At 37.9% G+C, this 19,979-nt stretch overlaps 1 protein-coding gene across 7 annotated transcripts in view; it reads right to left on the minus strand.

Moving 5' to 3' along the window:
• The window catches only part of tcf7 (transcription factor 7), a 104,470-nt gene that overhangs the window by 57,045 nt on the left and 27,446 nt on the right, over positions 1 to 19,979 (minus strand). For all 7 annotated transcript variants that reach the window (XR_004579633.2, XM_026929261.3, XM_034311453.2 and 4 more), the window contains exon 4: positions 18,435 to 18,561. Coding sequence is in view for 6 of the 7 variants with exons in the window: in XM_026929261.3 (XP_026785062.2) it covers positions 18,435 to 18,561 (127 nt within the window). In the remaining variant the exon portion in view is untranslated. The remainder of the gene's footprint in view (positions 1 to 18,434; positions 18,562 to 19,979) is intronic.

Raw genomic sequence — 19,979 nt, forward strand, 5'->3', positions numbered from 1 at the left:
CAATTTAAATTAACAAAAAACTGATCAGCCACATGGAAAACATTTATGACACCTTCAAATCCTTAAAATTAGAATCAGGTGTTCAAGATTGGATGCCAGTGATTAGAACCTGCTTAGGGAGTGCACGTGGAACCTGTCTTATTTAAACTTCTCACATCTAGTGTCTGGTGGTCCCTTTGCTATTGAGGTGTGTGGTGTCATCATGCCAAGATCTAAAGTGTCCTGTAAAGCCTTTAGATGCCTATGAGTCTGGCAAGGGATTTTAAAAAAAAAAACCCTCCAAATTATGTGAAATACATCATTCCACTGTAAGGAAAATCATCTACAAGTGGCGCAGATTTCAAACGACTGCCAATTTGTCCAGGACTGGCCGTCCCAGCAAATTCAGACCAAGAGCAGACAGTCTGATGTAAAAAGAAGTCTCCAAGAACCCCAAAATTTCATCACAGGATCTGCTAGTAAGTCTTTCAGCTGTTGGTGTCAAAGTGTATGCTTCTACAATCAGAAAGAGACTGCACAAATTTAACTTGCATGGGAAGCGTGCCAGGAAAAATCCTTTGCTGTCTAAAAAGAACATTAGAGCAAGACTACAGTTTGCCAATGAGCATATAGGCAAAGACCAGGCCTTTTGGAAAAATGAGCTCTGGACAGATGAATCAAAGATAGACTTGTTTGGCCAGAGTAATACCAGACATGTTTGGCGCAGACCAAAGACAGCTTTTCAGGAGAAGCATCTCATACCAACTGTGAAGTACAGTGGTGGAAATATTATGGTTTGGGGGTGCTTTGCTGCCTCAGGGACTGGACAGCTTGCATTCATTGATTCAACTATGAATTCTGCATCATATCAAAGAGTGCTTGAAGATAATGTGAGGCCAAAAGTTGAAGTTGAACTGAAAGTGGACCTTTCAACAGGATAATGATCCTAAGCACACTAGCAAATCCACCAAGGAATCACTCAAAAAGAAGAAATGGAGGGTTATGGAATGGCCTAGTCAAAGCCCAGATTGAATCCCATTGAAATGTTGTGGAAGGATTTGAAGCAGGCAGTACATGCAAGAAAACCCTCAAACATCTTGCAACTGAAAGAGTATTGCATGGAAGAGTGGTCAGAAATTCCAGCAAGCCAATGTCAGAGACTGGTGGACAATCATGGAAATCACCTACAAGAAATTATTTCTGCTAAAGGGGGCAATACTAGTTTCTGAGGCCAAGGGTGTACTTACTATTTTAAACAGAAGAACATCACATCAATTGACATTTCTGTTGAATAAATTATTTAAAAAGCTCATTTTCCTTGGGGTTTTGTTCAAGTATATCAACTTTATTAATAGGCACTGTTTCAAAGATGATCAAATGTTTTTGTCCAAATATGTCAAAAAAGCCAACAATTTCCATAGGATATACTTATTTTTTCACATGAGTGTAGATTAAACATGCGATTGTTGCAATGCTGCTAAGGTAGATCTAACCTATATGTTCTGGTCATGTTCCAAACTGAGTGGGTATATAATTTGTTTATTTATTTATTTATTTATTTATTTCTTCAATTCACATCAGGTTCAACCCCATACACACGTCAGCATTGGGAACTGTTATGTTGGTTAGGGATGGGAATTAATGGGGTTAAAAAAGAAAAGGAGAAAAAAGGAATGCCTTTGGAAGTGTTTTTGTCATTGGACAATTTCATTTTTGTACCATGGTTACAAAATTTTTTTAAACCTGTGTTTTTAACACAGGTTAAGGAAAAAAAAAAAAACAATGGCAGGGTTAAAAAGTTGAACTCACTCCCCAAACTCACGCACTGGTCCTTATAAAGGTAAAAATGTCCCTAAATCTTGATTCTAGAGTAACTGACATGCGATTATCTCTGCTAAGGACAAATATGTCCTTAGAATCCCATCTTTCTTCCTGTGATGCTCACGCACGCGCACACACACACACACACACAGACTTTGCTGTTCCCTGGGTCCAAATGTCTGTCATTTTCTTAGTATGTAGTATTTGGTAGGCTATATTTCTTCCCCAAATGTATTAGAAAATAACGTGAGATAAAGTTTTCAATTTTGGCTAAGAAAACACATAGCAAATTTCATCTGCCTATGTTAAATAGTTGAGGAGATATATGCATTTTTTTGCATATATGCATATATATCCATTTTATACTGCCCCCTGTGGGCCTATTGTTATGAAGTTTAAAATTGTAGAATTTTTAAAAAATTGGAAATTCTGCTAAAAAAACAATTTTTACTCTATTTTCTACAGTAATACAGTCCCATCCAAATGTATTGGAACAGCAAGGCCCTTTTTTTTTTTTTTTTTTTTTTTTTTTTAGTAAAGACATTTGGGTTTGAGATCAAAAGATGAATAAGATGAGATGATTGAGATGAGATGATTGATCAGAATTTCAGCTTTACATCTAGATGTGTTAAACAACTTAGAACATTGCACCTTTGGTGGCAAACCACCCAATTTTTAGGTGAGAAAAGGTATTGGAACAGATAGTCTTAAATAACCCCAAATATTTGGTTGCATATCCCTTGCTTGCAATAACGGCATCAAGTCGGCGACCCACTGACATCACCAAACTGTTGAATTCTTATTTTGTGATGCTTTTCCAGGCTTGTACTGCAGCATTTTTCAGTTGTGGATTGTTTTGGGGGGGTTGCTCCCTTCAGTCTCCTCTGCAGAAGGGAAAATGAATGACCATTTGGGTTAAAATCAGGTGATTGGCTTGGCCAGTCTAAAATTTTCCACTTTTTTCCCCTGATGAAGTTGTGAAGTTGTGTTAGCAGTGTGTTTTGGGTCATTGTCTTGTTGCATGATGAAGTTCCTCCCAATTAGATTGGATGCATTTGTAAATTGGCAGACAGAAAGTTTCTGTAGACTTCTGAATTCATTCTGCTGCTACCATCATGAATTACATCAATAAAGATTAGTGAGCCCGTTCCAGAAGCAGTCATGCAAGCATCAAGCCATTACCCCCACTGTGCTTGAACGATGAGCTTGTATGTTTTGAATCATCAGCAGATCCTTTCTTTCTCCACACTTTGGCCTTTCCATCACTTTGGTTGAAGTTAATCTTGGTTTCAGAACTTTTGTGGCTCATCTCTGTATTTCTTTGCAAATTCCAATCTGGCCATCTGATTCTAATTGCTGATGATTGCTTTGCATCTTGTGGTATGGTCTCTATATTTCTGCTCTCAAAGTCTTCTTTGAATGGTGGATCCCTTCACTCCTGCCCTATTGAGGTTGTTGGTGATGTCACTGACTGATGTTTTTGGGTTTTTCTGCACAGCTCTTATGTTTCCGTCATCAACTGCTGTTGTTTTCCCTGGCCAACCTGTTTGATGTCTGGTTTATTCATACACCAGTGGTTTTTCTCTTTTTCAGGACATTCCAAAATGTTGTACTGTGCAATGACACTGTTTGATTCCCCCGCTTCGAAATGGCTTGCTTTTCTCCCAGACAGCTCTCTGGTCTTCATCTTGGTTTATCATTTTTAACAACAAAGGCATTCTTCACATGTGAAACCCATGGCTCAAACCAAGAGTAGTTGGTTTAGTTGGTTGTTTAAGTATTTCCTAATCAAACTAACAGGGCACACCTGGGTAATACACCTGTCAGTCACATGTTCCAATATTTCTGATAACTTGAAAAATGGGTGGGTTCAAACAAAAGATGTCATGTTCTAAGTTGTTTAACACATCTAGGTGTAAATGGAATGTAATCTGAAATTATGACATATTGTCTCATATTTACCTTTTGATCTCAAACCCAAATGTCTTCAGTGTATAGCAAAAATAAAAGAATTGACCTTGGCGTTCTAGTACTTTTGGAGGGGACTGTAAATCAAAAAGTAAATTCATTTATTAAAGCCAAGGTGGGTATGGGTCATTTCATTTGGCTGAGTAGGTGGTGGGAAATGGGACCTAACAACCAAATTTGGTGGGCCAGTTCAATAAAGACCCTGTCTTATAGCTATATAAGAAAATTAAGCTCTGCCATGCAATGATTGATTGGCACATAGTGGTAATATTGTTTATAAATCTCATTAGTTTGCTGAGTAATGTGACACCAAAATTCTGAAGATTCCTTTCTGAAGAAAGGCAAAAATCCTAGGAAAACTTCTCAAAAGTAGGTTTTGCATATTAAGCAAATTGTCAACAAATGTGAGTGGGTGGTAGCTAAACGGCTGGAAAGGCAAATTCTTAGAGTGTAAGGGAAAAAAAGCATGGGAAAAAGATTTACATTATTTTTCAAAATATATGCTTCTTTTTTGTGTATTTTGCAAATTAGTAAAAAATCTAAGTGGGCAGAGCTTTTTATTATGGAGAACCCAAGGAATTCTTCTGATTATGTTGGCACCAAAATTGTAACGATAAGACAAAAATAATAGGACAAGGTCTCAAAAGTAGGTTTTGCATGTTATGCAAATTAGCAAAAAAATGTAAGTGGGCAGAGCTAAATGGTTCTTGAGGCTTTTGTTAGGGAGAAATCAAGGAATAAGTAGCAAATATGTTCTCTGTAGGACTTACAGTTTTTGAGATATGAGCCAAATCTCTGTGGTTGCTCCCCTAAAAATTTTAACAAAAACAATGCTTGGCCCCCTAATAAGGTGCAGTATTTTACTGAGAAGCAGGATAATTATTAAAGTGTGTGCAATATTAAGTGTAGCAATATAATGAGTCCAATAATATGTAGCATAATGTGTAAATTTCAGCTAAACAACAACAGCATATAAGTAGTGCTTTAATAATGCTCTAATGCCCAAGGTTAAAAACTACTATCATGTGCCTTTATGCTGTGATTTCTCCTACCAAACACTAGGGAATAGAACATCTTATGGTCTTGGTGGTTTGTGTCCTTGATCATTGCTTTGTTGTAAGAATGGGAATCAGAGCAATTGCCTCCATTTTGATCTTCGATGACAATAAATCATTATAGTAACTCATGTCAAGTCAGTATTGTCTTAACATCTTATTTGGAGATGAAATAATAATTTGTAGATCATGTTAAAATTTCCTGTTGTTTTCACAGCAGAAATCTGTGTTTCTAAAGGATGTCATGTGTTAGCAGCAAACATCTAGCACTTAAGTGTGACTTAAAGGCAACCTATGTTTGTACAGAAGAATGCTGCTTGATGACTGTAATTTGCCAATGCTTCAGGCATGTTTCTGGACTCAACCTATAAATCTATTGAGATTGGAATGTGACTGAGTCAACTTTGTCTTTGCTCCCCACCCCCTCACAAAAGCCATTCTAGATTACACTGTGGGAATGCTCAGTCACTACCAAGTGCCATCTGCTCAGGCTGATGTATTTCTAGGACAGGACAAGTATGACCAAAACAAGTTAACGGACTAAAGGCCAGGTATTATATTTTCATTGAATCCGAAGATCTACTCCATGTCACTGAAAGGTTACTTCAAAAGTTTGTGTTTTTAACAGCTTTGTCTACATGAATTTTTTATACTGTTAGAAAACCAGTGGTGACATGGCAAATAGATTTTGAAGAAGCCAGGAGTCAGTAAAATCCTGTCATATTGAAGTTTAATTTTTAATTTAGCTATAATTACAGGCCTCTCATGGGGATGAATGACTACATACAATTCAGTTATTATTATACAGCAGTCTGCCATTACCAAATGTATACATATACTATATATCCAAAAGTTTGTGGACACCTGACCATTACATCCATCCTGGGGACGGGGCTCTGGGGACATGTCACTACATCACTTGCTGGTGAGGAAAGTGTGTGAGTTATTATGTGAGATGGAAAAGTATTGACTATATATATAATAGGCTTTAAATTCCCACAAAATAAGCGTTCCAGTTCCAAAGATCTTGATTGGGGGTGGCCATGCTCCTACTCTGGAGTTCATTACAGGATAGGCCCTGACTGTTGTTTGTGCATATACACCAAATATCAGTTCAGAGTATTCCGTCTTCTTGGATAAGGTGGTGCAGGTGCTCAAGAGGGTAGGTCCAGGTCAATGCTCATGTTAGGAATGATGGTGATACTTGGAGGGATGTGACTGGGAGGAACGGCCTCCCAGATATGAAGTTGAGTCGTGAAATGTAATTAGACTTCTGCATGGATTGTTCATAACAAAACACATTGCTTGAAAACAATTTCAAGATGAGAAATTGCAAAATAAAAAACACAACAAAAATAATAAAGAAAGAGAAATGGGAGAAAAAAAATTACAACTCAACAAGTCAAGAGTCAAGTGTGGTTGGAGGAATCAACTCTCAAGGTATTGTAAAAAGTTCTGTCTTTCTGTCTTTCCAGTTAAGTAATATAGTCTTTTTGGCAATAGTCAATGGTATTAATATGAAAGGTTTAAGATGTTCAGTTATTGTTAATTTGGAGATATAAAGGAGTAATGCCATAACGGGGCATTAAGGAATGCCAAAGTCAAGGATCTTGGATAGCTTGCCCATGACTTCTGACCAGAATTTCTATATATAATTGCACCTGCAGCAGAAATTGTGCGTAGCAGAGCGTTGTGTCCCTTACAGAATCTTGCTGGTTCTTTCAACACCCTCTGCATCATTCTATCAATCAGCCAGAGAGCATGACACTTCACCTACAGTGTCCGAGTTGCCATGCAGTGCACCGCCACATCTTCCCAAGGTGGCCACTGCTGTGCCTCTACCCACTGGAGCACTGGCTGCAGGTCTGGATCAGCCTCCTGTTGCTGCAAGCAAATAGCCACCTCTCCTCATTTCACATCAGCATCCTCCTGTTCCTGTGTCTGCAGTTCCACCTCACACACCTCGTGTTGTTCGCAGTAGCGGCACCTGATTGCAGTACAGGGGTGCCTGGAGAGGGCGATGGCATTAGAATGGTGTCCACCCACCCTATGCATGACTTTGAAGTTGTAGGATTGGAGCTCTTCTATCTAGCATGCCACTTGGTCCTCTGGTTCTTTAAAGGACAAGAACCACTTGGAGTTCAGAGTGATCAGTCCTACAGTGAAAGGTAGGCCACAGAGATAATATCTGAAATGGCAGGTGAAGAGCAGCACAGCCTGGACGAGTAAGCATACCACCCCTTCTCCTTTTGGGCCCACCTGAAACATCACACCACCCACTCCCATGTTACTCACATCAGTGTCCAGGATAAATGGCAGGCCAGGGTCAACACAGGTGTCTCCACAGGAGCTTTCTGCAGTGTATTGAAGGCCATTTGACATTGTTCTGTCCATTCAAAGTCATTGTCCCTCTGCAGCAGGTTGAAAAGAGGTGCAGCCACACAGGAGAAACCCCTCACAAACCTCCTGTAATAAGAAACCAGGCCCAAAAAAGCATTTAAGCTAGTGTTGGTCACGAGGTGTGGGCTAGTCCCTGACCACCTGCACATTATTTTTCCATTGTACTGATGCCCTCACCACCCAACATGTGTCCCAGGAAGGAGACCCCCCCCAGCTCCCCCCTCCCCCCCCCAGCACTTATACCAGGACTTATCCGGGTGGAGTACTGGTGGTGGCCTGCTGAAGCCACAAACTCCAGTTAACACCTCAGAGACTGGAGAGCAGCCTGGAAGGTGGGTCCACAGACAAATATGTCAACCACTTACACAACGCACTTCTGTTGGGGACAGCACCTTGTCTTTCAGCCTCTTGAATGGAGCTGGGGTGTTACAGAGGCCAAAGGGAAAAATCCTGAATTGCCAGTGTCCATAGTTGGTGCAGAAGATGGTCTTTGGTTTAGCGGAAGGGGAGATGGGGACCTGTCAGTATCTGGATTGGACGTCAAGCGAGGTGAACTACATCAATCCTGCTACCTCATCTAAAGCTTTGTCTATTCTAGGTAAGGGTTAAGGGTCTTTCTTCGTCACCTTTTTGAGTTGCCTGTAGTCCATACAAAACCTCCACTGGCTGTTTTGATGACATGGGCTGTCTGAGGGTTCCACAATACCCGCCTGCTGCATGTCCCAGAGCGCCTTGTTTGCCACCTCCTGGCATGCTAGGAGAAGGCATCACAGGTGCATCTTAATGGGGAGGCTATCACCAGTTTCTAGGTAGTGCTGCACAGGATGGGTGAACCCAATGTCACCCACCCCATGGCAAACAAGTTTCTGAAATGTAACAACTATCGCCATAGTGCCTCAATCTGTTGAGGGTCAAGGCTACAACAATTTAGTTGCCAAATGTCCCGAATGTGTCTCACAATAACCTCCTATCCCATTTGGGGAAGGTGGGTCGGCATGGGTGCATGGACCTGGCTCTCGGGGGTATGTCATGTGTTCTATGTTAGAGGCATAACTGTTGGCAGAGTGATGGGAGACTGTGACAGGGTGTTTTGGTTCTTTGGGGCCAATACATGGGCGGTTGGCTATATTCTGAGAGAGTGACCATGTCAGATTGTTCTGTGGGACATGTGTGGACTTCCACTATCTTTGAGGGTAGTGCTGATGAACCAGAGGGTTTGCTGGGAACCATCAGGGAGGGGGGACCCATGCTGACTGTTTCACCACTGGGAAAGCTCAGTATGACCTTACAGCTGACAACCAGTGCTCCTTAGGAAGTCCGGTCCGGGGTCTGGTACTGCTGCTATCCAGGCATGGTGGTGCACTGCCCAGCCTCCCACCATGAAAGTCAAAATCCCTCCCTTTATCGGCAACAGCTCTCCAGTCACAGTGCACTGCTGCAGCGGCAAGAACCCACTCTGCTTTGGAATTACATCAGGCCGAACTAAAGTCACAGTAGAGACCACAGTAGTGTCCACCAAAGTCATGCAGGACACACCTTCCTGGAACTGGAACATTTACCTCGCACCATCCTGGGTGGCCCTGGTGGAGAGAGAGCCTGCAAAAAAAAATAGCCAGCTCATTCTGCACTGCTGGGGGCATGTTGCTGTATGCTCTTTCAGTGTCACTCACTAGCTGGCGTAGTGGCACTAGTATATTCCCCAAAGCATCTTTACAGCACACCCACTAGAGCCCTGTAAACCTTCTGCTTGTTACCATCCAGCATGAGCACCAAGGATAATGCCTCGTCTGTGTGATATATGGCCAACTGCAGCGCCCTGGTCTCTTCTGACTAATATTGTGCCTTCACGAGCAATTCAAATTGAGTATGAAAGTCTTCCCAACTCACCTTGCCCAAATACTTCAGGGTTCAGTCCTAAAGTGACATGGGTGCTGACATCTGTGTTTACATTAGTGGTCTGCACAGTCTGTGACATCACATCCCACAAGCGAGCCTAGCAGGTCACTTTGCTCCCAAGCCTGACTCCATGGCTAGTCTCCCTGTCATCTCCTTTTTCAGTATATGTTTTTATTGGACAATTAGCATTATTGCAACATACACAAATGTGTATCATGGTTCCCTGGAGGACTATTGGTTAGGCCACAGCACTCTCACCGCTGCAGCCCTGGTTCAATTCCCAGCCAGGGAACCAACCCCAGCCACTGGGGTTGTGTGCAACAGTGTGCTCTCAGCACCGGTCCCAAGCCCGGATAAAATTGGTGAGGGTTGCATCAAGAAGGGCACCTGGCGTAAAAACTGTGCCAAATCAAATATATGCAGACCAATGATCCCTAACGGGAGCAGCCGAAAGAGGATAAACAACACCACATACATAATCATACATAATCATTTATATAAGTCCAATTTTTTGCATTACCCCTTTCTCGGAGTACAATGGCGTTCGGAATGGAAAGGGACTTACCGGACATTTTCAATCATTATAAACAATGAATTATTTTGTCACTGCAAGTCTGTTATAGGATTCCAGTTGAGTTTCTGTGTGTGCATATCGTGACAGTGTGATTAGCTGCTGGTGAGCAGGGCGATGGGAAAGGGGAAGGGTGTGAGCTCCCTGCTGGGCAAACAATTCACACCTTTCCAAAATATCATTGGTACAGAGATAAAATGGACGGCACAACTAAAGCTTTTTTGATAGTAAAACACCGTATACAACTGCCACAATAAAATTATAATATTTAAACCTAGTAGGCTAGGTAAAAAAAAAAAAAAAAGAAATACTTATGAAAAGCTTCATTTGTTGAATTCATTTGTTCATTTGTAATTCTTAAAGCCCTGAGTGTCTACTTTCATATAACCTGAAAATGATCCAGTTTTTTCCAGAATATCTACTATGTTATCAGGACAGTTCACAGGGTCTGTAATAAATAAAAACAGGTCATCAGCATACAATGCTATTTCACATTAAAGTTAGAAAAGATCTTAAAGCATTAAACGGTCTCGCTCCGCAGTATTTAAGCGATATGTTAGTACCTTACGTTCCGCCGCGCCTACTTCACTCTAAGGATACAGGCTGTCTATCAGTACCACGCATTGCCAAAACCACGGCAGGGGGCAGAGCTTTCTCTTACCAAGCCCCAAAATTATGGAATAGTCTCCCAGTTAATGTACGTGAAGCAGACACGGTCTCAGTGTTTAAGTCGAGGTTGAAGACTTATTTATTTAACCTAGCATTTAGCGACTAGTGTTTTTATCAAAGGAGTAGATCTGGGGGACTCGTGGATGTTGAGTTTTATCTCCACACGGTGACTGTGAGTGTACCTAACCACTTTCCTTCTCTTTCTGCCGAGCAACACTCCTGAGCTGCCGGTGATCCAGACCTCCCCCCCTTCACTCTGGACCTGTCCACCGGCAATGCTTCATACTGCCACGAAAACGCTTCAGCTGTTTTCCATGGACTACACCAACACACATTGTGCTCACACACACGCACACTACAGTGTAAACCCATATGAGGATGGGTTCTCTGTTGAGCCTGGTTCCTCTCAAGGTTTCTTCCTATCACCATCTCAGGGAGTTTTTCCTTGCCACCGTCGCCCTGCTTGCTCATCAGAGACGTCACACACACACACTTCACTTTACTTTTGTTTGTGTAAAGCTGCTTTGAGACAATGACCTTTGTAAAAAGCGCTATACAAATAAAAATGAATTGAATTGAATTGAACATTATTTATCTTGGTTACATTTTATACATCACAAAAATCTGCAATTTTAAAATGGGTGTGTACAACTTTATACAATATTATGGTAACATGATGAGCAATAACAACCCAAAACCACTTTGAAGTGCCTTATGTATAGCCATAAACTAATCATTTCTGGTCACCTATCTAAATTTGTATTTAAGTGTTATTTAAAAAAATATATTTATGAAAAATATACCTTTAGTGTTAACACTTCATACATATTCTATATGGCCAAAAGTTTGTGGACACCTGACCATCACACCCATATGTGTGCCTTCCACAAACTGTTGCCACAAATTTGGTAGCATACAATTTTATTTGAATGACTTTGTTTGCTGTATCATTACACTTTCCTTTTGCTGAAACTGGCACGCATAGCCCAAACCTGTTCCAGCATGACAGTGCCCCTGTGCACACAGCAAAGTCTATGAAGATGTGGTGTACCAAGTCACAGAGCCCCTGACCTAAACCCCACTGAACAACTTTGAGATGAATTGCAATGCCAACTGTGCCCCAGGCCTTCTCGCCTGACATCAGTGCCTGACCTTGCTAATGCTCTTGTGTCTAAATGGGCACAAATCCTCATAGCCACATTCCAAAATCTGGGAGAAAGCCTTTCCAGAAAAGTGGAGGTTTTTATAACAGCAAAGGGGGAACCAAATCTGGAAGAGGATACACATATGGGTGCACTGATCAGGCGTCCACAAACTTTTGGCCATATAGTATACTTTAATGCATACTAAATATTTCAAAACAACTTATGACTTAAGCGTATTTAAATTATAATTAAGATATGCTTAAATGTATCATTTGCTTTAAAATTATTTTTCCCCCAGACAACTTAGTTTCACATTTAAAAGTGTAATTTGTAGACAAAGTTGTTAGTACACTTGAAGTACTTGAATTATAAATATACTTCTGGGTATACTGATACACATAAACACATATACTTTAGTGCTAATTAAATTGCACCTGAAATACACTGAAGTACATTTTAAATTATATTTCAGTATCAGTAAATATACTTCAATTTTTTAATTGCATTTGTGCACTTTTATAAAATATGTACTTAAGTATGTGATTAAATAAAACAAGTAATATGAATTTAATATAATTTAAATCTATTTAAGTAACGTCCAAGTGTGCTTTTTTGTTCTACACTTAAAATATATTTTATTTAAATATAAATAAAAATATATATTTATATATACTTATAAATATTTAAATCTAAAATAAATTATTAAAATATATTTCAAGATACTCTTGAGTGTACTGATGCACATACTTGAAATATAGTAAGTGTTATATGACAATAAACCATATTTTGTATTTAAGTAAGTTACAATAATCTTGCTGAATTATATTTCTTCAGCATATACTTGTTCTGAACAACCCAGAAAACCTATACATATGGGACCAACATAGGCCCTTGGTGGGCTTGTTGCAGTATTCTCTGTCAGAGAGTTAATTTCTTCTCTGCAGCACTTCAGAAGATTACAGTGAGTACCCTTTTTCCAAAATCAAAAACCAGATTTTGACAAAAGACTATGATGCAAAACACTAGGTATCAAGGCAAGGGAACATGGTACGCATAACCAGAGAAGCAGACAGCTACAGAGAGCAACGACCACAAACGACAAACACAAGACAATGAGTGAGGTGCAAGAAGTGACTTAAATACATGTGCTTGTTAACGGAAAATGTGACACAGGTGCAAAATGGCCATGTGACATATCCCAGTGTGGTACAGTGGCTGATGGGAGACATAGTTCAGTGCCTTTTCCAGCATAGCCATGACAGATTAGCATTTTTCTTTTAATTTATGAAAAAAGATGATTGTGAGTTGAACTTATAGATCAGGAATTGAGTGAGCAAGGTTTACTTTCCTACTGGTTTTTTTTTTTTAATTTATACTCATTTCCTGCCAAAATATGCTAACTTTCTAGCTAACACATTGGCTAGAATTTTGGACTGTGCTGAACTTAGCATAGTTCACCTGAGAGCTAACATGGGCATATAAATGGACATTTAATCCATTTTAGCTATTTTAGTTTCCATGAAAGTTTGTTGGCTTTAAGTCCTAACCTTTTGTTGGAAGTTGTAAATAGCTGAGCCCCTTTTTGTAAGTTTTTGGCCAATTTCTCAGTGAACATGTTAATACTAGCTTGCTACTAGCTGAAGCTCAACTGGCTAGTTGCACAATATGGTACCAGCTTTCTTCTGAGGTAAGCTTGTGTGCATTCGTTCTTTTATTGTGTTGTTAAGAAGAAGTAGTTTTTATCACTAGAATTAGCCTTTAAACCATTACAAAGAAAAGCTGATGGGAAGAGTTTTACTTGCATTGCTGTGTGAGGTATAATTCAGAAATAAGTTTTCATACATTTCCAGTTGATGCTAAGTTGCAGACTCACTGGCTAGCTAAGATCCAAAGGGACAGTTTCATTCTTATTCAATAGTTTTAGCATCATTACGTAAGTAAACTTAGGATTTTCAAATTTGCATCACTTTGAAGTTGATTAAAAAGTATTTAATTTCAATTCTATATCTCTATGGACTTCCCTTGTCTTGCATGTTGCTGTAGTCTTCCATTTAATTTCTGGACAGTATGTTGCAAAAGCTATTTTTATATCTGTTTTTTTGTTTTGTTTTGTTTTTTTTTTTTACAAGAGAGTGAGATTCAAGTTTTAATTAATGAATAAATTTCTTGACAGTGAGATTTGTATTTTTAATTAATTAATTAATTAATTTCTTTATACATTTTTTTTCATTCCACATATCATAATAAAGATAATGTAATTTGTGTTTTAGTAATAATTGTTTTATTGAAGCCAGCTGTGTTCAGTTCAGCATAGTCCAAATACAAAGAATGTGGTAATATTGCTGTGTTCGACTAAAGCCTGTAACAGAACCTTCAAATAGGAAAAACCAAAGAAAACACCCCCTAAATTCAGAACTTGGAAAGTTGGGAAGGTCTCCCCAACCCAGAGTTCAGCATGTGACAACATGTCAACATGGCTGCTCACATAGTCAACAGTAAATATCACTTTACTATTTTAGATGTTTTGTTAGTAGTATTAACTTTAGATCAATTAACATAGCCACCACTTTCATGGAGACAACCACAGTTTTTCCAACTTTTTTAGCCCAAATGAGGCAAGCTCGTAAATGACATAATTCCAAGTTTAGAGTCCCTACTTCCAAGTTACGTCAAATGCAGCATAAGATTTGCCCATATTAATGGATGGATGGATGGATGCTCATACTTATAAAGCATACTTCAACAAATGTGCTTTTAACTGTCACCTCAACTTTAGTATATTACATACTTAAATAAAAAATAAATAAAAATATGTATGATTGTCTCATATATATACATACATATATATTTATTATATTTATTTATTTGTGTGTGTGTATGTGTGTATGTGTGTGTGTGTGTGTATATATATATATATATATATATATATATATATACACACACACACACGTCAAACTTACTTAAGGCGAACTTATTCTTTATAATCTCTTTTGTTTCATTGAGGCTTTTACTTTCTGGTGTTACTATACTTTACTATACTATACTAACTATACTTTCTACACAAGTATAGTTACTTTGTGCATTGACTCAGATTGAACTTGCTTTGTAGACATTCACCACTTTCAACTAAATGAGTTTAGGTGCTATTATGTAGGTGCTATTATGTATAAATATCAATGTTGTTGCAAAATAACTCAAACTAAGTATGTAGTGTGTCAACTATGTTTATCAGTACTCTGAAGAGTATATTTAAAATATATATAAAGGGTAGTAGAATGTCTTAATGGTGCATACTTTATAAGTTTATATTAAGTATATATTAAGTTTAATTAATTGCAGCATATATTCTTGCCAGCCATGCAGGAGGCCTGGGTTCTATTCCTTTTCAAGTTATGGCTCAGTGGTTAAGCCTTTGAGCTACTTATCTGAAGGTTGTGTTTAGTTGTTTTTTTTTATTATTATTATTTAATTGCTTACATAAATATGTGTACTTTAAAAAGTGCCCTGCTTTTTAAAGGTACACTTTCTTTTGTAAGGGTATCCTTGTGCAATACAAACAGGCCAGAGATTAAGAATACCATTATGCTTAAACCCAGATAGGGGAGGGGTTAGTCCATGACCAAGTTAGTACTGCAATAAAAACAGAACACAAGTCAGTTTTTTTTTTTTTTGTTAAAGGTACACGTAAGTGGCAAAGAACAATGAAAAAGTGAAAAAGAATAGGGCCAGTCTCAGCCACTTACAGTGGCTATAAAAAGTCTACACATCTGTGTTAAAATGGAAGGTTTTTGTGATGTAAAATGTTAAACCATGTCAGAATGTTTTTTACCTTTATCGTGAAATTGCAACATAAAAAATCAAGAAATGTTTTAGGGGAAAAATATAAAACAAAAAACTTCCAATACTCAGCTTGTATAAGTGAGTACACCCTTTTATAACTGGGAATGTGGCAGTGTTCAGAATCAACCAATCACATTCAAACTCATGTTAAATGCTAATTAGTATACACCTGCCATCAGTTAAAGTGACTGATTAAACCCAAATAAAGTACAGCTGTTCCTATAGGATTTCCCTGATGTCTTCTTGGTAATATCAACTAGAAAAGCCATGGGCCTCAAAGAGCTTACAAAGCAGGTATGGGATCTTGTCGTTGAAAAATTGTTGGAACACTAAAAAAAAAAAACAATAATCAACAACTGGAGAAAATATGGCACAACAGTTACATTATTAAGAACAGGATGTCCCTTTAAAATTGATGAGAAGACCAGGAGAAAACTGGTCGGAGAGACTGCCAAGAGGCCTACAGCAACATTAAAAGAATTGCAGCAATTTCTGGCAAGTACTAGTTGCTCCCTACATTTGACACAAATCCCCCAAATTCCCCATATGTCTGGGCTATGGGGTAGGGTGGCAAGACAGAAGTCTTTTTGTTTGTTTGTTTTGTTTTGTTAAACATCCATGCCTGGGCAAAGTTTGCAGAATGACTACATCCAATCTCCCAAAAACATGTTGAACTTTTTGGCCATAATACCAAAAGATATGTTTGGTGCTTTAAAAAATAAATAAATAAATAAATAAAAACACCATAACACATCACCAAAATGTTGGTGCAAAACCTTATAGCTTCTGCTAAACACTTAAGATGAAAAGGAATTTCACCTTTCAGCATGGCAACGACCCAAAGCACACCTCCAAATCAACAAAGGAATGGCTTCACCAAAACAAGATCAAGGTTTTGGAATGGCCCAGCCAGAGTCCAGCTCTAAATCTAATCAGAAATCTGTGAGGTGACCTGAAGATGGCTGTGCACCGGAGATGCCCAGCCAGTTTGAGTCTGAATGCTTTTGTAAGGAAGAATGGCAAAATATTGTGTGAAGATGTTCCAAACTGATTAACTCTTACCCAAAAAGATTAAATGCTGCGATAAAATCTAAAGGTGCTTCAAAGAGTTTAGGGGAAGGCACACTTATGCAACCAGGTTATTGATTAAGTTATTATTTATTTTTACATTTTTTTCCCCCTAAAATTGTTATTGTTTTCCACTTTTATTTATAGGTTGCAATTTCACAATAAAGGTAGAAAAGGTTCTGACATGATTTATTCTGGTTTAAATTTTTTACATCATAAAAACCTGCCATTTTAACAACTTTTTATATCCACTGTAAATGACCTCTGCTTGGCTGTCCAGCACTGACTTTTAAAAGGAATAACAAAAGCAGTGATTTTGTCAATACACAACAAAGAGTAATGAGCACTGTAGCTAAAAGAGAGAGGACTAAATGAGAAGACTTGTTTAAAAGGATTCTAAAGGATGGGGGAATACTACAAAGAGGTTCCTTAAAACTTAGTATTGTGGATGAGTATTGTGAAACTTTTGCCTTTTGCAAAAAAAAAAAAAAAAAAAAAGGAAGGTCTTAAAATTATCTATGAAAAAGCCTCATAATGGATTCCTGAAAACTAAAACGAAGCATCAACAATTCAGTTTCAGCACCCCTGCAGCATTACATGACTATTTACTAATATTTTAGACAAGCCTCTACTTTTCATATTTGGAAAGTTCCTGGAAATTGTTGTTTCTCCAAGTAAATTTGATACAGTAAATCAAGTGAGTCCTGAAGATGCAAAACAAATTATTCAAAATTAATTCTATTGCATCAAATATCAAAAATACAATATGATTTTATACATTCTTTCAAATGACCTGTTTTGAAAAATAATGTTTTTTTAATCGGCAAATGAGTGCTAGAAAAAAAGAGCAGACTTTCTACTGGTTCCCAAAACCAAAAAGTTAAAGTAACTTGAGATGAATGTACTACAGAGCCCCTAAGGGGACATGGTGATGTGGAAAAAAATATGAGATGGGAGGAAAATTTATATTTCAATGCTTTTGTGTCAATGTCTCTCATGAATGCAAATATCTTTGCAAGAGAATGAAAATGCGAGAGAACGCAAAACATTTGCCACAGAACGCAAAGTTTCTCAGTGGAACACAAAAGTAAAATAAAAATTATGTATAAAAATTATTTCAATGCTTTTGAGTTTGCTCGCAAAACCTTTTCTCCAATTTTCCTCCCATCTCATATTTTTGCATCACAGTGTCCCCTTAGGGGCCCTGTACTGTACAGTATCTCAAAAAAAAAAAAAAAAAGAATGAATAAACATCATAGACTGAGTAAGAACAAAAAAATGTATAGTTAGTTATAGTCAACATTAGTGTTCATAACCAGAAGACCTTTTGCTTTTTGTGCCTTAGCTTATGTCTGCTTATCTGCCTAACAGACTCTAAGGTTTTTAGCCTAATTTTTGCCTGAATGAATATTTGCCTGACATAATTCCTAACCCCAATTCTGCTTTTTTTTTTCTTGTGTAATTATTAGATCAAGCTAGTCTATATGTATATGCTATTCCAAGGTTTCTGCATGTCAGTCAGAGAAGCCTGTGTAGCAGAGTTTGTTTGATCTGTCACTCAAATAGCTAAGATGTTGCATGTGAATGTGTACGGATGACTTTAAACTTACTAATCTTACCACTCTTACACATATCTAGGCAAGCTTTTGGTGATTTGGGGACCCAGTGTGTCCTGTGCTCTGCTATTTCTCCAATTCCATGCATCAGATGTTGCTGTCCTTTGGCCATAATTTTGACTATGCAGAAAATCAAAGGCTTACCATTAAACCTTCCAAGGTCAACTAAGGTGGCTATCTGCAACAGCTACGAAGTTCTCCTCTGATTTTTTTTTAAATTTATTTATTTATTTTTTTTTTAGAAAATGTCAGCAACATAAGGAAATGAGAAAGTAACAGAAAATAGAGAACCATCTGAAGTTTCCAATGGGTGGAAATTATTTATGAGGAAACCATATAACAATTTATCTGTTTGGACAGTAAGACATAAACTTGCATCAACACACATGATAACTCACACACATACCTGGTTTTTGGCTCATATCTGATGTCAGATGTGAAGGGCTGGGGTTGAAGTGTTCATTGCTGTATGGCAGAAGTGATGTAAGTGGGTGCATCCCATGAGGCTGCTGCACCACTGCCACTTTGTTAGTCTACAAAAATATATATAAATATACAGAGAGAGAGAGAGAGAGAGAGAGAAAGGTTATAGCCTACAGTTTATTTTAAAAAAGGCCTTTGATCGTAATAATTTATCAGATCATCACCACCAGATCACAAAAAGATTCCAGGATTAAAAAAGATTCAGGGTAAAAATTTCAATAATAATAATAATAATAATAATAATAATAATAATAATACACCATTACATTCAACAGTACATAACACAATGCCCCAGGTATTTTCAAAACCTATTACATCATTTAGAGAGAGAGAGAGATTACAGCATACAGTGTTAGAAGCTGTAAGAAGTGTTAGAAGTTTTTGTTTTATTGTTTTGAATGAAAGTGTAAAAAAAAGTTATTCCTTATTTGGTGGATTCAGAGGAAAAAGAATGGAGAGTATGAAGACTTTCCATTAGGTTATACAATAGGATAACAAAAGTTCGTTTTGAATTATTAGTCTATATGTGCTACTGTGTGTGCTGAGAGAAAAGACCTATAGGGGTGCACAAAAGGGAACTTCCTTCAATACAAAAAGTTTGTAAAGTTGAGTTTGATGTTAGTTGATATCACTAAAGCAATTGTTAGCTATTGTAGTTGTTTTCCTTGTATAGCTCTTTCTTCCCCTTACTGGGGCTAAATGAGCAGACTTGTTTAACATGTATTTATCAACCTCCTATTTAGGCATGCCCCCCAGCTTACAATAATTACAATTCTGTAGTTATATAATACAAAGCAGTACACCCACAGAAACTACAATGACCTAGTGGTCTTTTGGTCAATGTGGAATCAAAGCAGATTTCCAATTACATTGTTACCAAACAAAATCATCTATCGAAATGTGATTTGCTTTTATCTAACATTTGTTTGAAAAAGAAAACTGCTTTTAAAAAACAGTGCATGACAGATCACTGGAAATTAATGATGAACCCATAGCACTGACCACCATGACCCACTTGTGTGTCAATTCACTCACATTACAGATGAAACACTGTGCATTGTAACATATCCTTTGGTTTAAACATGTAAGTAGCTAGCTTTTTGAAGAGGAAATTAGAGGTCTTTTTAGGAACAGAGAGCTGCTTTGAGAGTCATGTCTTTAATCTCCTATTTGAGCGTTGATACATATTACACGAGTTACTTGCACACTCCCATTTAAAGAGAGACCAACAATTTCATGTGAATAGGTTTCATCCTTTGATGCAGCCAGACTGAGTGTGTTAATAAAATAATGAGCTTCTCATGACTATCCTCTGAAGGTGCATATCTCCTAACTGATTTATTAGTTGCCACCAAAATGCTATGCAATGCAATATAGATTAAAAAATATGAAATTACAAAGAGTATTATAATCTTATCATCATTTGTGTGGACAGTAATGTTGCCTCCAAGGAGGCTCACCATAGTCT

Source organism: Pangasianodon hypophthalmus, chromosome 15 (assembly GCF_027358585.1).
Source record: "Pangasianodon hypophthalmus isolate fPanHyp1 chromosome 15, fPanHyp1.pri, whole genome shotgun sequence".
Classification (NCBI taxonomy): Eukaryota; Metazoa; Chordata; class Actinopteri; order Siluriformes; family Pangasiidae; genus Pangasianodon; species Pangasianodon hypophthalmus.